General features: G+C 36.2%; 2 protein-coding genes across 2 annotated transcripts; both read right to left on the bottom strand.

Annotated features, from left to right (window-relative positions):
• Positions 1 to 3,740: 3,740 nt before the first annotated feature.
• On the bottom strand, positions 3,741 to 4,876 carry LOC110771618 (cytochrome P450 81Q32-like). Its single transcript, XM_021975948.2, has 2 exons — positions 4,618 to 4,876; positions 3,741 to 4,349 (listed from the first exon to the last, which is right to left on the bottom strand). Exons 1-2 carry the CDS (start codon positions 4,870 to 4,872, stop codon positions 3,741 to 3,743), a joined length of 864 nt encoding a protein of 287 aa, XP_021831640.2. The 5' UTR covers positions 4,873 to 4,876.
• Positions 4,877 to 8,299: 3,423 nt separating this feature from the next.
• On the bottom strand, positions 8,300 to 11,165 carry LOC110771619 (cytochrome P450 81Q32-like). Its single transcript, XM_021975949.2, has 2 exons — positions 10,227 to 11,165; positions 8,300 to 9,059 (listed from the first exon to the last, which is right to left on the bottom strand). Exons 1-2 carry the CDS (start codon positions 11,115 to 11,117, stop codon positions 8,451 to 8,453), a joined length of 1,500 nt encoding a protein of 499 aa, XP_021831641.2. The 5' UTR covers positions 11,118 to 11,165; the 3' UTR covers positions 8,300 to 8,450.
• Between the last annotated feature and the right edge of the window lie 7,637 nt (positions 11,166 to 18,802).

Consider the following 18,802-nt stretch of genomic DNA (forward strand, 5'->3'; position numbering starts at 1 on the left):
AAAAACACTATTACATGGAAGACATGTACGTATGTATATAAATATGAACCTCCAGAAAAAACTACTTAAGAAAACTCAAGAAAAAAACACTTGCCTATAAGGCAGGTACATATATACCTGTATATATTAACATTATTTACCTGTATGTCAGGTACATAATTTAATGTGCGTGCTTGTCTGATCGATTGGTATAATATGTGAGTCTTTACTTTTTATTGATTAAATTGTATTTTATCTATATATTAGGAATATTATCAAGGAAAAAAAATTCAAAATTCAAAATTTGGAATTCAATTTCAAGGAAATAATGAATTAAATTTAGATTTTCAATGTGTTTTCCTTATTTATCTTAAAGGGTAAAATCGACACAACAAAAAAGTAATAAATGTCAAAGGACCTACATCTAAAACCAAAAACACTAGGACTAGACCCAATAACAGCTAATCGTTTTGGACCTAGATCTAAGAACCCCTTATATATAAGGGAGGTACGTAGGAGTAGTAATATAAACAAAAATATTATGAAGAAAATGAGTTATTGTTAGAAAAGGGAAATGATAAGTTATTGGTATTCTTTTTAAACGGGTTGTGTGTAAATGGCAACGTGAAGACAAGCAAACAACGTTATTTAGCCAAAAAAAAATAAACTCAAACATCATGGGAGAGCAGTGAGTTTGAATTGTTTCACTGTCATCTTCGAAACGACGTGTGCCCAAATCGGAACTCGAAACCCAAACCTACAACAACCAGGTTTTACAGTCTTTTCGATGTCCTCCACAAGTCGTTCTACATCAGAAGTAGGGGCAAAGCCACCTTTAGGCCAGAGGTGGCCCTGGCCCTTCAATATTTTCCAAGTTTTCACCTATCAAGGCAATGTATTGTGAAATATTAAAAGGATTTTGCATGTTTGAAGTTAATGGCCACCCTAATAAATTCATTTTGAGTAATAATGTGAAGTTATATTGGCTTTTCTTTATTGATTTTTATATCTTTCTCTTTTGGGTTTTAGTAGATATTGATTTCTTTAATATAAAAATTAAAAATAAATAGCTATACTTGGATAGATTTAGTTGGAAAATCTTAATTCTTATCATAACTAACCAAATAGGTTAAATTTTTTTTGATAAAATAATTAAAATGGCTACAGAGCTTAACGTATTTCAAAATAAGTTTAATACATGTTAATTTTTCTTCTGCAATCTATATTTTTTTTCTTCTTGCTCTAGATGTTTGGTACATGTTAATTTTTTTCTTCTTGATCAGAAGGCCCATAACTTTAACCTTTTTCATATGAAGAGAGCAAAGCTTGGCTCCAATTTTGCGTTTACAATGCTTTTCATGTGCTTAAGAGTAAAGAAGTACGGAAAATGAGATTTTTTGTCCTTTATTTTTTGGACGGAGGAAAATGAGAGTTTAAATAACAACACTTTATTTGCTTCATTCGTCCCCCTCACCAGCGTTCGACATGTTCCATCATGGATTCATGACTATTCGTCCCCCTCCCCAGTGTTCAACTTACGTACAGCCTTCCGACATCTTCCACTAGGCGTCAGCCAGTACGTGGACGACACAACAACACAAGGCTTTCAGTTTGGTTGGTATGAAATTGACCGAAATTGAATGGCTTTGAAATTTAAGCAAGGACTTGTGGATTTTTTTTGAAATTTGGCTGAAAGACTTCTGTATTCTTCTTATTCATGCATTGAATGGCTATGATTATGACAGAGGGGAGACTAATTTGACAGCAGTTCTTGTAAGACCATCTCCAACCCAATGGGTGGAAACCCAAATTATAGGTTTTGAGTCCAAAAAACTTCTCCAACCCATGTATTTGGAGGAGTGGGAATTTGAGATCTCAAATTTGGACTGGAATTCCGCCCAAACTATTGCCCGGATTGATAATGTTTGTGGGCCCGAATCTGCTTTTTCTTCTTTGTTTTTTTCCTTGGAAGCCCACGTGAACAACAAAAAGTGCTGGCCCCACATGAGTTTTGCAACAGGCTGGCCATTTGATTGAATCCCAACGGCTACTTTTTATAAATTATGCTGTGCTCTTTTTATTTTTATTTTTATTTTTATTATTATTTTTTATATATAAATATTCCAACAGCTATAATTTGTGTCAACCAAAAATATATATTTTTTTCTCCCTTTCTTTTTCCTTTCTCCGTTATATTTTTTCATTTTACTTTCATTCTTATATTTTTATTTTTAAGTGAAATTCTATTATGTTTTGGAATTTTAATTTTTTTAGGTTAAAATGTTTAGAAAATTAAATCATGAATGTTGAAACAAAAATAATGTCAAGAAAATTTAACGAGAAAAAAAATTAATGGGTTAATCATTCTTAAACAATTTAATAAAGTTGCGGACTCAAATTATGAGTCTGCAAGGTTGGAGGAAAAAAAAATTTGAGTCCTGAAAATACATGAATAGTTGTATTTTGGAGGGTGGAAATTTTTTTTTTTTTGGGTCTAAACCAAGAGGTGGTCCTGGATGGGCCCCAACTATGGGTGGCACCTTTAAGCCTTAACCACAACTCAGACTAATCCCCGCTCACACCGGGTCGCCCCGTAAGGGGTAAAGTGTTGGCCAAAGTGGTGACTCCATACGAGAGCGGGGATCGAACCCCTGACCTCTCTTAAGGAATGAGAGTGCCGAACCACTCACACCAACCACCTTGGTTTGGAAATTTGAGTTTAGCCCCAACATGGTTGGAGATGGTCTAAGAAGCCACAAAATACAACTATTCATGCATTTTTAGGATTCAAATCATTATTTTTTCCTCCAACCTTGTAGACTCATAATTTGAGTCCACAACTTTATTAAATTGTTTAAGAATGATTAACCCATAATTTTTTTTGTCGTTAATTTTTCTTGACATTATTTTTGTTTCAACATTCGTGATTTAATTTTGTAAATATTTTAACATAAAAAAATTAAAATTCCAAAGCATAAAAGAATTTCACTTAAAAATAAAAACAAGTACAACCCAGCTTTTTTCAGCCGTTGGATTCCAACGTCTTTCTCTCCTGAAGCTGCCATGTGTTGCGCAAAAAGGCTGTTGGCCAGACAGCGCTGCTGGCATGCGGGGCCCACCTCTTTTTCCTCTTCACATGGGCTGCAAAACAAAGCTTTGGGCTCCACACAAATTACCAGTCCAGGCAAAACTTAGATTGGAATTCCGCCCCAAATTTCACATTTCTCAAATTTCCACCCCCCAAAATGCATGGGTTGAAGAAGAATTTTGGGCTCAAAACTGAAAATTTGGGTTTCCACCCCAATGGTTGGAGATGGTCTTATTATTGGGTTGGAGGAGAACCATATTTTGTAGCCCCAGAAGTCCGAGCAAACCATATTTTGTAGCCCCAAAAGGTCTTTTTGGTGAGTAAAACCTTTAGTCACCCTAGCAAATGTCACTAAATAATGGTGATTGTTGCCACTTTTTTTTTTTTTTTATAGTGTTTACAAAATTTTAAACAAACTACGATAGATGATGTAAATAAACCTTGCATACATTCAAGGAGAGAAATGATTGAAGCTCCAAAAGGAATCAATCCTTTCAACAATACCTTATCCATGCTACCTAGTGAAATGATTTTATTGGAGGAGGTAAAATATTTGTTCTAAATTACAATGCTCGACTATGCATGTCTTGCATCTAATTATGTATTTCAAATTCAAACATTTACTATAAGGATTTCCACAAATAGACCCATTCTAACATATTATATCTGTGGATCAAGATAGAAACTTGTTCATAATAGGGCGCGCTTTACACATAGCTTCCAAGGGAATAACTTTAGGCATGCTGATTCCTTTACCTTCAGCCATGTCAATCGTCTTCTCACTAACTCTCTCCCACTCAAAGCATTGAATTAATGACCCCAAAGTCAAGCCCACCACACGTTGTGCCATGCTTGCTGCAGGGCAAGCCCTTCTTCCAAGCCCAAACGGCATGGGTTTGTGGGAAAAATCTTCACTACTTTCAAACCTCTCAGGCGTGAAGCTTTCAGCGTCATCCCACAATTCAGGATCTCTATGAATAGACCATGCATTGACCAACACTATTGTGTCACGTGGCACATCGAACCCTGCAATAGTACAATCATCGGATGAAAAATGTGGTATTAGCAATGGAGCTGTTGGGCATAAACGGAAGGTCTCGGAGATGACATTTTGGAGGTAGGGTAGTTTGGAGATGTCTGGTTCATCCACTAAGTTTTCTTGGCCAAGTTGATCATCTAGTTCAGCTCTAGCTTTTTTTAACGCGTGTGGATGGTTAAGTAGATTGGACATTGCCCATTCAAGTGTCACTTTTGATGTATCAGTACCCGCCAATAGCATTACCTGAAAAAAGACAATCCAATACATTCACTATTAACCATGAAGATGCATATATATTGTTTATTAATCTTAGAAAGAAAAAAAAAGAAAAAGAAAATTTAGATTCGAGTGGAAATTTTGATAAAGAGCTATAATACTATTCATATTGTGATAAAGAACCAATGAGGTGCGAAATGATTTTGATTTATTTTGGCTGCAAAGCGGAATTTTTATCCTTAAAAATCTAATGCATGAGAGAAAGAGAGAGAGAGAGAGAGAGATTTTGAGTAACCAGAATAAGGCCCTTGATGATTTGGTTGGTGTAATATTCAGGCCGTGACTCTTGCAGGGAAAGAAGATGGTCAATCATTGTAGTACCATTTTTACCCTTACTCTTGTGCTCATCAATCAGAGCCTGCAAGAACTCATCTGTCCTCTTAGCCAACGTCTTCACCTTCTTCTCATAACCACCTCTCCCAACCCAATTCAAAATGGGCAAAAAATCAGCTGGGTTCGCTGCCCCACCGTAAAAAAACACATCGCTCATAATCTGCCTGAACTGTTTGGCCTGTTCTTTGTCGACTGACACGTCATCACCGTAGTACCTCTTGCCCGCCAGTGCCACCATTGTCATTATGATCTTAAAGGTGAGCTCTTTTAACATGGACTTCAACTCCACCTTCGCAAAACCATCACGTGCGTTTTTTGAAAGTTTAAGTAGTAAGTGTTTGACTTCGTCCTTTCGGATGTTGGAGGATGTGTTGAGTCGAGCAGAGGAGAAGATCTCGGTGGCTCCGATGCGGCGGACGTTGCGCCAGTGATCGCCGTACGGGGACGCCCCTATGGTTGTGTAGTTGTAGCCTAAGTGCTTGCCCATAAGCAAGGGAGGACGGTTGGCTAAGACGATGTCGTTTTTGGTGAAGCATTCCTCGACTGCTGATGGGGATGAGACTATGACCACGCGGCGTGAGCCGAACCAGAGTGAGAAAACGGGACCGTATTTATGGGAGAGACGGTGGAAGGTTCTGTGGACTGGGGTTTTGAGGAGATGGAGATGGCCAAGTATTGGAAGTGAAAGTGGGCTTGGTGGAAAGTTCTTCTTGTAACGTAGTCGGTTTGGTTGGACCAAGAACTTGAAGGTAAAATGAAAATAAGGGTGAGGGAAGTGTAGAAGAAGATGTCTTCCATAGTTTATTTGTTTGCCAAAACTTTGTTTGGGTTAATTGGTTGATGCATTCTTTTGGGTTGTGATTTGGATTTGAAGATGTGGTAATTATATAGAGGTACGTGAGAGTAGCGCCCAAGTAATATAAGGAAGAAATGGGAGTGTCACTTACAAGTGTTTGAAACTTTGAATTAACAACATTTTATTTGCTATCCATTGTTCGTCCTCAAGCATGGCTAGCGTTTCCTTTGCTATCCATTATACGTAAGGGAGTGCGTGAAATATATTTGCATTTGGCATCAGCCAGTACGTGATCCACACAAGGCTTTGCATTTTGCATGGCATGCCACACTGCCCCAAAAGCCAAAATCAAACTAGTAAGTTAAAGAATCGTTGTTTCCACGAAGCTCTCTCTCTTTAAAAATTAAAATATGGAATACAGCGAAACTGGATTTTTTAAAAATTGGCTGAAAGACTTCTTTATTGTTCTTGTCCATTTTCATCTGAAAATTTTACATGTAAAAAAATTGGCTTTTGAAATACAACAAAAGACTTCTGGACTTTTTTAATTTGGCTAAAGGATTCTTGTCCATTTTCATCAATGACTAATCCTATCTAGTCCTAGACTACGCAATTGAGCCTGAGTAATGTTTATACCACATATGAGAGCAGCCTCTGCTGTAGCTAACAAGGAGCAGCGGCAAGTGCTCAGTCTTCGGTTGACACCCTTGTCGATCATGTCAAACAAAGGACCATCTATGTCCGAGAACACGTGGCAGCTCTACAAGTGATGTCCACAAGTCTCACATCGAAATATTACCTCGAAGTCTTCCACATATCGATATCTCCTCTATAAATAGAGCCCTTGTACTCTTACTCTACCGAATTAATTTCTCACTCCATACTTAGCTAACTTAAGTTTTTAGAGAACTTTCGGTCGGTACTGCACCAGTATCAAGGTCTTAACCATTGCACTCTCCTTTTGTAAATTACTCCTAGCTTGTTGAAGGGGATTTGACTACCGAAGGCAAGCCACTTCTAAGTTGGTCTCCAATAGTGATCATCCATTTTTGTGCATCAAAAAGTAAGATTGAAAGAATTGCAATCAACATTACAACTTTGGCAAAGAAAGCCAAAACTAGCAAACCTAGAACCTAACACAAAGCCAATTAACTTAGTTGAATAAATTTAACAAATAAAACATATTGAGCTCAATTTCATGTACACCAGCTTCGAAAAAAAATCTCCCCAATAGACCCTCAAATTCAAATTTGATGTTTTTCATTTGATATCTCTCTTGGAGATTCTCTTAGAAAGGTATAACTAGTAGAAAAAATGCATTTAGCAACGAACTTTTGGGCAACCAAATTTTTCTTGGACGTCGATAATAACAAAGACAACGAAAAATGTGATTTGGTTGCTAAAAAAGTGTCAGATTTTTGAATGTCGAAAAGCTTCTTTCGATTACCCAAAAAATATTTGGTCGCCAATGAATGCTTCGGGAGCTAAGTGGCACGAACCCCAAAATTAATAGGCGTGACTCCCGAATATATTGAAGTGGCTGAATATATTGGGAGACTAAATTTGTAAATGAAACGACATCGTTTTGTTTATTTTTTTTGTCTTGCAAAATAAGGAGCTTCTAAAAGCATTTACAATCATGCTCCTTATTTTTTTAAGTTAAAATTTAGCTTAAAACACACAAAAACTATTTTAGGAACACTCTATAAAATTTGAACTTCAATCATACTCTCTAATTTAGGGAGTCTTTTCTCGCTCCTCTGATTTGAGAGCTCCTAGAGGTCTCCCTATTTTAGGAGGTGAATAGGGAGCATGGTTGGAGTTGTATTTAGGCTTACCACATTTTCCATACCACATTCATACCACCTCTCTAATAGAGGTGGGCCCCATTGTATTGGTGGGCTCCACCTCTATTAGAGAGGTGATATGAATGTGGTATGAAAAATGTGGTAAGCCTAGCATTACCCTTTTTCTAATTCCTCCCTAAAATATGTCTAAGGATGTGATTTAAGGAGCCCATTATGGATGCTTTAATACCCAAGCCATCCTGAATTTATTTATGTTGCCTCCCCACCTAGTACAAGAGCCTTTTTAATTCTCAATTTACTTTATTTTATTTTTTTCAGTTTTTCACAGACTTTACAATGTGAGTATGTTTTCTTGTTAGTGTCATGTAGGATTATGCTCAGGGTTTTCAAACTCACAACTTTTTCTGGGTTTAGTTTGGTTTGTGAGAATAAGGTAAATTTATTATTATTATGTTTTACTTGGCTTTTGGATTTGGTGTGTTTTTTGTGTTTGCCAAAGTTAGGAGAAATTTTTGTATGTTCCGCGTAAACCACGTATTACCATGCAATACACATAGGACATGTGGAAATATTTTATTTTTATTTCCTATGTGTATTGGACAAAATACTCACATGTTCCATGTGTATTGAATGGTACACCAGCCACAAGGTGTACCCGGAACATGCAAAAATTACTCCAAAAGTTAGGAAAAGAGATGAAGTTTCTCACACAAACACTGCCAAAGTGCCATAGAGATTCGAACATGAGACCACTAATATGCAAGTCAATGTCATTTTCCACTAGTCTAGACCTCCGTTGACTTTGGATTTGATAATTTAGTTTCTTTAGAATGTGATACTTTGGTCCCAAAAATTTTGGATGCCAAATATAGTCAGCCGCAAATTAACTTTGCCGTTTTTTGTTTCGTTACTTTTTTTTTTTTTTTTTAAAGATTAACATTGTCTGAATACATCCACCTGCATATATTAAAAGAGAGAAATGAATGAAGCCCCAAAAGGACTAGTTAAATGAATATTTATTGGAAGACATAAAATATTTCTTCAAAATTACAATGCTCGAGTATACATGTCTTGCAGCTAATTACTTATTTTGTTACGACATTATTTATAAGTAATATATATTTCCATAGATCAAGATAGCATCTTGGTCATAACTGAGCGTGCTCTACACATAGCCTCCAATGGAACAACTTTAGGCATGGTGAGTCCTTTACCTTCAGCCATGTCAATCTCCTCCTTACTGGTTCTCTCCCACTCAAAGCATTGAATCAGTGACCCCAACGTCAAGCCCACCACACGTTGGGCCAGGCCTAGTCCAGGGCAAGCCCTTCTTCCAAGCCCAAACGGAATGAGTTTGTGGGACAAATCGCCACCACTTTCAAACCTCTCAGGCATGAAACTTTCAGGATCATCCCACAGTTGAGGATCTCTATGCAGAGCCCATGCATTGACCAATACCATTGTGTCACGTGGCACATCGAATCCTCCAATAGTACAGTCATCGGACGAAAAATGAGGTACTAGCAATGGAGCTGCTGGGCATAAACGGAGGGTCTCTGAGATGATACTTTGGAGGTAGGGCAGTTTAGAGAGGTCTGCTTCATTCACTAAGTTTTCTTGCCCTAGTTGAGCATCTAGCTCAACTCTAGCCTTTTTTAACACGTGCGGATTGTTAAGTAGATTGGACATGGTCCATTCCAGTGTCACTGCCGATGTATCAGTACCCGCTAATAACATTACCTGAAGATGCATATTGTAAATTAGCCTCAAAAGAAACAAAAATAATGAAAAGATTAGATTTTCATTCAGGGGAAAATTAGATTAATATTTATCTTTATCCTCATATAGTTTATATTAATGATTTTGATTTGTTTTGGTATAATGATTATGAAAAATACTTCCCTCCGGAGCTCCTCAGCTGGACTTTGAAACCAATATATGCCCAAAACTAGTTCACAGCCTCTAGAGCTAGAGCTAGATCTCGTCGCGACAATTCCGATATGTGTGTATACAGCATAGCCACGCCACGTGGCACGTTAGTGATGTGATGAATTGTGCAATTATATTGTCTTTTTCTTTTTGTCCTTACCTTGTTCCTACTATTAGTTTTGTACTATAAAAAAACATGAGATTTTCTATTTAAACCCCGCACTTCTCTTAGTTCACCCAAACTTTTAATTTAAATTTTCAAAATTTCTAAGAAAACCCCACTATCTTCCCAAACTACCCTTAAATACACCCCAAGCTGAAAAAATAAGAAATAAAAGAGATTTTCTATTTAAACCCCACAATTTTCTTTGTTCATCCAAATATTTAAACCATTAAACAATATTTGTAGTATACATGAGATTTTGTTTCGGGTGAAAGTTTGAAGCAAAAGTATGTGGTAGGCATCAGTTTAAGGACGGTTTGAAGGCATCAATTTGAAGTAAAAATACATGAGATTTTCTTCTTGTGCTAGGCATCAGTTTGAAGCAAACGTATTTGTAGTATACATACATGAGATTTTGTCACAACTAATCTTTCTCTTCAAGCCTTGGAAAGAATCTTCTACAATTGTGGAGCCTAATCGTCTAGCAGCACACGGTGCTTCAATGCATCGGATCTCAAGGATATCAATAGTGGTGAGGAGTTTGTATTTTTCTAAAACTTAATATGAAGAGTGATGGGGGTGTGTGAGGTGTGTTAATACTAGGGTTAAGTATTAAGTTGGATGACATTTTTCATCTTTTTACACAATAATAAAACTTACAGCTTAATGATTTAAGTATTAGGATGAACAAAGAGAAGTGCGGGGTTTAAATAGAAAATCTCAAAAACATTATCATAAAAATCTAATGCATTGTCATGTGAGAGAGAGAGAGAGAGAGAGAGAGAGAGAGAGAGAGAGAATAATTATTGACTAACCAGAATAAGGCCCTTGATGATTTGGTCGGTGTAATATTCAGGCTGGGACTCTTGCAGGGAAAGAAGATGGTCAATCATTGTAGTACCATTTTTACCGTTGCTCTTGTGCTCATCAATCAGAGCCTGCAAGAACTCATCTGTCCTCTTAGCCAACGTCTTCACCTTCTTCTCATATCCACCGCTCCCAACCCAATTCAAAATCGGCAAAAAGTCAGCTGGGTTCGCTGCGCCGCCATAAGAGAACGCATCGCTCATAATCTGCCTGAACTCCTTGGCCTCTTCTTTGTCGACCGACACGTCGTCGCCGTAGTACCTCTTACCCGCCACCATTGTCATTATGATGTTAAACGTGAGCTCATTGAACATGGACTTGAGCTCCACCTTTGCAAAACCGTCACGTGCGTTTTGTGAGAGTTTAAGTAATAAGTGTTTGACTTCGTCCTTTCTGATCTCGGAGAACGTCTGGAGTCGGGCGGTGGAGAAGATCTCGGTGGCGCCGATGCGGCGGAGGTTACGCCAGTGGTCTCCGTACGGGGAGGCGGCGATTGTGGTGTGGTTGTAGGCTAAGTGCTTGCCCAAGAGCAAGCGAGGGCGGTTGGCTAAAACGATGTCGTTTTTGGTGAAGCATTCTTGGACTGCGGACGGGGAGGAGACTATGACCACGCGGCTTGAGCCGAACCAGAGTGAGAAAACGGCACCGTATTTTTGGGAGAGGCGGTGGAAGGTTCGGTGGACTGGGGGTCTTAGGAGGTGGAGATGGCCAAGGATTGGAAGTGAAGGTGGGCTTGGTGGAAGGTTTTTGTAACGACGTCGGTTTGGTTGGAGCAAGAACTTGAAGGCATATAGGATGAAGATAAGAGTGAGGGATGTGTAGAACAAGATGTCTTCCATATTTTGCTTTATATAATTGGTTGAAGATGTGGTATTTATAAGAGTGAGGGCATCTTGAAGAAGAATAGTGTATGTTTTCAGTATCATACAATTGTTGTCTTGACAAATAAAAGTAGTTACTTATTTAATTTTTTTTTTTTTGAATAAGTAACTAATTTTATTTGAATATAAAATAATATGTATGTAGATTCAATTTCTCACAAATTGATAAAGTGTTTGAATCAACCACATTTTATTTTATTTCCACTATTCAAGCGTCCCTCTCTATTTGGGTAACACATACGTAAGGGAATGCGTGGAATATAAAATGCATGCGTCACCCAATACGTGATCCAGCATTTCATGGCATGGGACAGTGACTCAGTGAGTGCCCAAGTCAGAACCAAACTATTGAGCCAAGTAAACCACGTTCGCTCGAAATTTAAGCAAGGACTTCTAGATTTTATTTTGAAAATTTAATGGAGTTTTACTATTATGTCCAATATAAGGGCCCAAATTATATTTAAAAAACTCTATATAAAATGAACTTTAGAAACACACCTAAAATCTATTTACAACATAACAAAGAGGTTTCGAACTTCCTATAAATTACAAAACTCTCATCCATTTCTTAAAACAAATCCAACCCAAAAATCTCATAAAGAAACCCAAAATATTCAATTAGGCATCAAAGTAATTCAATAATCAAAATTAAATTCAACAGAGCCAACTGTCTTGTTTTGGGTTTTTCTTGGGTTTGTTTATAGAAATTAAATTGTGTAGGGTTTATCTATATCACAAATGCTAAGAATGGGTATATAACTAAATACCTCAAAATTTAACATGTAAAAAAAATGAGCTTCGAAATTCAAGCAAGGACTTCTTTGATTTTTTTATTTTAAAAAATTAAAATTTTGCTAAAGGTCCATTTTTATCGTTGGAAGTTGGTCAGTTAAAGTGGATAAATTCAATAATAACTGAGAGGCAATGGATAAGTTTAAAAATCACAACAACAAAAAAACAAAATTATATTTCTCCTCATGACACCCACCCAGCCTGCCAGAAGAGGATTATGCCATGAGCGTGGTGTGTCATGCACTATCCTTTTATAAGGTTGGATACAAGGTAAAGCCAAATGCGCCAGAGTCATATCGAGGATCATATTTGATCTTCAATTTATGTGATAGGATATGGAAGGGTATAGTGACAAATATGTGAATCACGATGTATATGAGAGAGAATTAGTGGAGATTCAACCCAACAAAGACAATAATTCATTTTGAGTAGTGCTCTCTTCTATTTTTCCACCCGTTTGATTTTTAAAATTTTAAAAACAATCTGTTGTATTTTTACACTCTTTTAAATTTTAAAAACAAATTTACCTTTTTATAAAATAACTTCTAAGAGCATCTCCAAGGGAGATGTCAAATACCAAACATCAAATTTAAATTTGATGGCTGATGTGGCAATTTGACATCTTACACAGCTTTACACTCCACCTGATATGTCAAATTAAATTATTATTTTATTACATTTTAGTGTTGATTTATTTTTAATTAAAAAGAATAGAAAAGAAAAAATAATAAAATATTCATTTGACATCTTGCTTTTGGGATGTCAAAAATAACATCTCAATCTTCAACCTTCATTCCACATCAGCTTTGACATATCGGTTGGAATGTGTGAGATGTTATTTCTAGCTGTTAAATGTCTATGTGGCACTTTTGACATATCGGTTGGAGATGCTCTAAGAGCATCTTCAAGGGAGATTTGAAATACAAAACATCAAATTTAAATTTGATGGCTGATGTGGCAATTTGACATCTTACACAGCTTTACACTCCACCCGATATGTCAAATTAAATTATTATTCTATTACATTTTAGTGTTGATTTATTTTTAATTAAAAAGAAAAGAAAAGATAAAATAATAAAATATTCATTTGACATCTTGCTTTTGAGATGTCAAAAATAACATCTCAATCTTCAGCCTTCAATCCACATAAGCTTTGACACATCGGTTGGAGTGATGTGAGATGTTATTTCTAGCCGTTAAATATCTATGTGGCACTTTTAACACATCGGTTAGAGATGCTCTAAGGACTTGAGGGAAAAAAAAACCCTGTTAATGGCAAATGTACACATTTCTTTTTAAAGAAAAAAGAAAGAGGCTAAAAACATTAACAGCAGCCAACGTGAGCCTCCCCACCCTGCCGACGGCAACATCAACCCCCTCTCCTCTTCACTACCATCCAAGCCTCCTCTCTCTCTCTCTCTCTTGGTCAGATCTGGTGGGTGTTAAAATTCAGTCTTGGAGAGCTAATTTTGGGGCTATTTTATGAAAAAAACAACCACATGACTTAATTTTTTATCGGTTGGATTCGGGTGTTTTGAGCACTCCCGCATCTGGGTATAAACCAAAACTCATAATTTCATTTTGAGCAACCCTGAATTGATAGGAAGACCTGTCCCACAGAAGTATGATTTGTGAATCTGATTCGTTTTCCGGTAAGGACCTACGTTTCCTCTAACTTTGAAAATTGTGTCAAATGGGGCCTTACTCGATTGGTGTCATCTCTCAAATCCCCATATATAATCAAAAAAATAGAGAGAGAGAGAGAGAGAGAGAGAGAGAGAGAGAGAGAGAGAGAGAGAGAGAGAGAGAGAGAGAGAGAGAGAGAGAGAGAGCATGGTAAACCTGAACTGAATCTCAACCAATGATTCAGCAATTTCTTGGCTGAAGATGAGGGTTTTTCCTCTTCTACAGCAGCTGTATTATCTTGCATCTCTCGGGGAGTTTTTGATTTACTCTTTTTGCCCATCTTATGGATCCAAAAGCTGCATTTCACCCAGATTACACTACTGAGAACTGACAAAATGTATTTGCAGAGATGCCAGACCAGCCAGGAAAAAAGAAATCTGAAGAAAAAAAAAATGCCATTCAAGTTTTCGAAAGATCGGCCGCCTAGGCGGGCTAGGCGGTTTAAAAAAACATAAATAGTATAGCCGCCCGGCTATACTACTTATTTTCTTTAGAAACCATTTTGGTGTTAGCATCAAATGGCATTCATTTTCTCCATAAACCAAGGAGTGGCTTAGAGCTGATGAAAAATGACATTTCCAGCACCAACCTTGAAGAAGAGGCCATGTCCTGCTTTGATTTGTCCAAGAATGATTCATATCTCATATCAGCAACATAAGGGATGATCTCCATTTATGACATGTGGTAAACCCAACACAAATAGTATTCTTGAAAATTTCTTTTCCCAGCCAAAACTTCCCAAATCTTGTTTGTCAATATGCATAGGTTATGTTTGCAAATTTCTCATGATTTAACTCATTGTACTTATAAAAATCTGTTGCATGTATAAAAACACCAACAATGAAGAAAGTCATGCCATGCCACCAGTGGCAACATGTCTTAATTTTCACCCTCGAGATGACAGTATAGTTGCTATTGGCATGGACAATTCCACCATTGTAATATACAATCTCCACTCAGATGAGGTAGTTTGTTTGTTCTTTTGTAAAAAAAAAAAAAACAGAGAAGCAAATTGTTGTAGATTCCAGATGGGAAGGAATTGAGATCATTGTCAGATACTTAGATCCAAATTCACCGGAATGAGCTGCACCTCCTTGCCATAAATAAGACTCACCTTGCAGTGTATGAAGTGAAAGAACTAGCATGTGTCTAGGGGGAGGGGAGGCTACCCCATCCCAAGGTCAGAGCATACCAAGGCCTCTTTGAGGAACTATTTGGCTTTTTAACTCTTCACTTTGGGATTAAAAACACAAGGCACCCAAAAAGGGATCAGGCCACTCAATGATTCACCATGATTTTTTCTTTTTCATATAAATTTAAAGATGTAGTCACCGCCCCTTCACAAGTATATGATACTAGCCTATAAAAATTGTGTATCAATTTTTTCTTTGCCTTGCAATGCAAATGCTCAAAAAGAGCGTGCATATTTTACAATTGATTTCAAGAAAGATAAGGTTCTTTTTGAAAATTCTGCAAGCTAAGTATTCTTCAAGTGGTCACACTATCTCTAGGAGGTTTTCCCTTAGGAATGACCGTCCGGTAGTTGCGACATCACAAATGTAAAACAGAGATGAGAGGCCTCCAACCTTTTTGGCTTTGACCTGCAGTCATCTCTTGATTCACTTTATATGTGTTGTTGCATAAGGAACCTCTTGTGTCAAACTTTTCACATGGGCACTCTACCATCCTCGCCAAAACAAAACTGAGCATGGCACATCATTGTGCTGTGGTGTTTTTGTATGCCTTGCAAATTCTCCTTTGCATAGAGAAAATGAACCATCAACGTAATCAACAGAGGAGATAAAAGATCAAGAGTCCTAAAAATTCCAAGAAACAGATCTCCTTGTAGAAAGGTGCTACTGCTGAAGCTGCAAAATGCACACATCATGTGATTAACTTGCATATCAGATGTAAATATCAAATAATTTGGCATGCAAAGCAAGGCAAAAAGTAAATTAAATCAGCAAAAGACAAGGTGCATGGATGCATCTAACAAAACATTAGCTTATTACATACATTTGGCTCTTTACAGATCAGGTTAGTATTAAAATTCCATTACTGATTTCGGTTCATCATCATATCACATTCGTCCCACCAGTTTTAACTCAAAGTTTATTCTCAAGTCTCCATTAAGGTTGCATCAAATTTCAGTTTGTATATTTGTTTATCCAAAAGGATCCCAAAATCTGCTTCAAATATTTGTTTTGTAGACAAGTTCATATAATTCCAAATGTATATACTTGTATAAAATACCTATGTAATTTTAATATGAACTGTATGCCATACGACTAATTGCATTGAAAAGCCAATCAAAGGGTTTAGCAGAAATAACCAGATTCAAAATTAAATCTTGCTAAACCTCAAATAGTATTTCTTTGGTCTATAGGATTAACTTCTCATAATCGGCATTAGTAAAGCAGGGCAATTTCTACTCTTCTCAAACTCATAAGATCAGAAGTCAAATAAACAGACTACCAACACCTCAACTACTGAGAGACCTATTTTCAATTAAGAAAAACCTATATTGCCAAAAGACAAAATTATGAATAAAGATGCTAAATATTTTATTAACACAGCAAAGAATCATAATTTCTTATAAACTCTAACTCTGAGCCTGCATTCTATACGAATAACACACTGCCAAAACCATAGAAAACAAACAACATAATGCATTAAGTCACCAAACATACATGCCATCTAAAAAACAAGAGAAAAAAAGAGTAAATCTTATTGCTTGTAACTTAGATTTCTCCTCTCTTTCCTTTTGAAATTGAAACCGGAGCGATAGTTGGTCATTTGATTCTGATGATATTGATTGAATGCAGGCAATCCCAAGGTTCACCCTAATTTATGGAAACCAAGAAGTGGCTTAGAGCTGTTGAACAATGACCTTCCCAGCACCAACCCTGAAGAAGAGGCTATGTCCTGCTTTGATTTGTCCAAGAATTATCCATATCTCATATCACCAGCAGGAGGGATGATCTCCATTTTTGAGTATTTGCAAAGATGCCAGACCCGTCAGGAAAAAAGAAATCTAAAAACAAACACGCCATTAAAGTTTTGGAAAAATTGGCCGCCTAGGCGGGCTAGGCGGGTTCTTTTTTATTTTATTTTAATAGAGAGCATAGCCGCCCGGCTGTACTCCTTTTATATATTTTTTTAATAAAATAAATTTCCCTCATTTTCCTTTATCGATACTCTTCTGTTTTGTTTCATTATTCAGTTCTGTTTTCTTTCGTGTTCGTTGGTAGATCTTCATCAATCATCAAAGTTCTTTTTTCTCGTGATATTTGTGTGATCTTTTTTTTCTTGTGTATGCAGTGCAGGTGCCAAAGACTGGAAAAGGCAAGAAAAAAGGCTCAACCCGTTGACAAGGAAGGATAGATTATCATCAGCAAGATGTTTCTCCGTGGGGATTCAGTTATCATTGTTCTTAGGAATCCTAAGTGAGGTGTCTTGTCTGTAGCTTTCACAATTCCAATAGACTTGTACAAGTAGAGTCCGTGCTGAAGATTTATGGGCTCGTTTGGTACAGAGGATTGTCTTAGCATGGACTATGCTTAGGGACTGTCTTGGCTTGACTTGGCTTGGTCTAAGTTGGATAACACTTATCCTGCGTTTGGTGTACGCTTGGACTAGGACTAGATTTTTTTTTTTTTCAAAACTATCTATGTATATGTATATATGTATAAATACATGTATTATGTATGTGTACATATGTATTTTATAATATATGTGACATGTATGTGTATATACATGTATATATGTATATTATAAATAATATAAACATATGTATATTATATATATACAGTTATTCTCTTATCCGGATGTCCGCACGTTATTATCCTGCGGATCCTATTGTAAACATGCAGGAAAACAGAGAGGGGTAGTACAAAATACACGGCGTCCGCACGATAATAACGTCCGGATGTCCGCATAAGAGAATTTTTATATACATGTATATATATATATATATATATATACATTATACATATATAATATATGTGTATATAGGTGTATATATGTATATTATAATATATACATGGGTATAATACATACATATATATGTATATTATAATATATACATGGGTATAATACATACATATATATGTATTTTATAATATATATATATATTAGAAATTCTCTTATGCGGACATCCGGACGTTATTATCGTGCAGACGCCGTGTATTTTGTACTACCCCTCTCTGTTTTCCTGCCTGTTTACAATAGGATCTGCAGGATAATAATGTGCGGACATCCGGATAAGAGAATAACTAATATATATATATGTATATATATATATATATATATATATATATATATATATATATATATATATATATATATATATATATATATATATACAGAAATTCTCTTATGCGGACATCCGGACGTTATTATCGTGCGGACGCAGTGTATTTTGTACTACCCCTCTCTGTTTTCCTGCCTGTTTACAATAGGATCCGGACGATAATAACGTGCGGACATCCGGATAAGAGAATAACTGTATATATATATATATACATATGTATATGTATACTATAATACATACATGGGTATAATACACATATATGTATTATATAAAATAATATATAATATATATTACATATATACACGTATGCTATTATTATAATATTAATTTGTATATGTGTATATGGGTATATTATAATAATAATATACATGTATATATGTATATGTATATTATCAGTCCCGATCTCTTAAACCACAAGAGTCCAAGAAATTGTGGTAACTCACCGTTGGATATTAATCCAATGGTTCAAAAAAGTTTCTCAAAAGGAGTGCAAGAGTGAGTGAACCGTTGAATTTACATCAAACGGTGAGTGATCAAATCCAACGGTGAGTGATCACAAATCTCTTGGACCCTTGTAGTCCAAGAGATCGGGACTATGTATATTATATATATTATATATGTATATATGTGTATGTATATATATGCATATATACATATATGATATATTTATGTGTATATACATGTATATATGTACATTATAGTATATGTGTAAGTAAGTTTAATAATAATAATATATGTTATTAATTTTACAATATAATATATGCATTTTATACATTGGTGAACATTGAGACTAGCTAATTCTCCCTTTCCACATGGGATTAGTAGTCCTCTCCTAAGGAGGTGTTTTTGGTGG

This window comes from Prunus avium, chromosome 6 (assembly GCF_965620075.1).
Source record: "Prunus avium chromosome 6, drPruAviu1.hap1.1, whole genome shotgun sequence".
NCBI classification, from domain to species: domain Eukaryota; kingdom Viridiplantae; phylum Streptophyta; class Magnoliopsida; order Rosales; family Rosaceae; genus Prunus; species Prunus avium.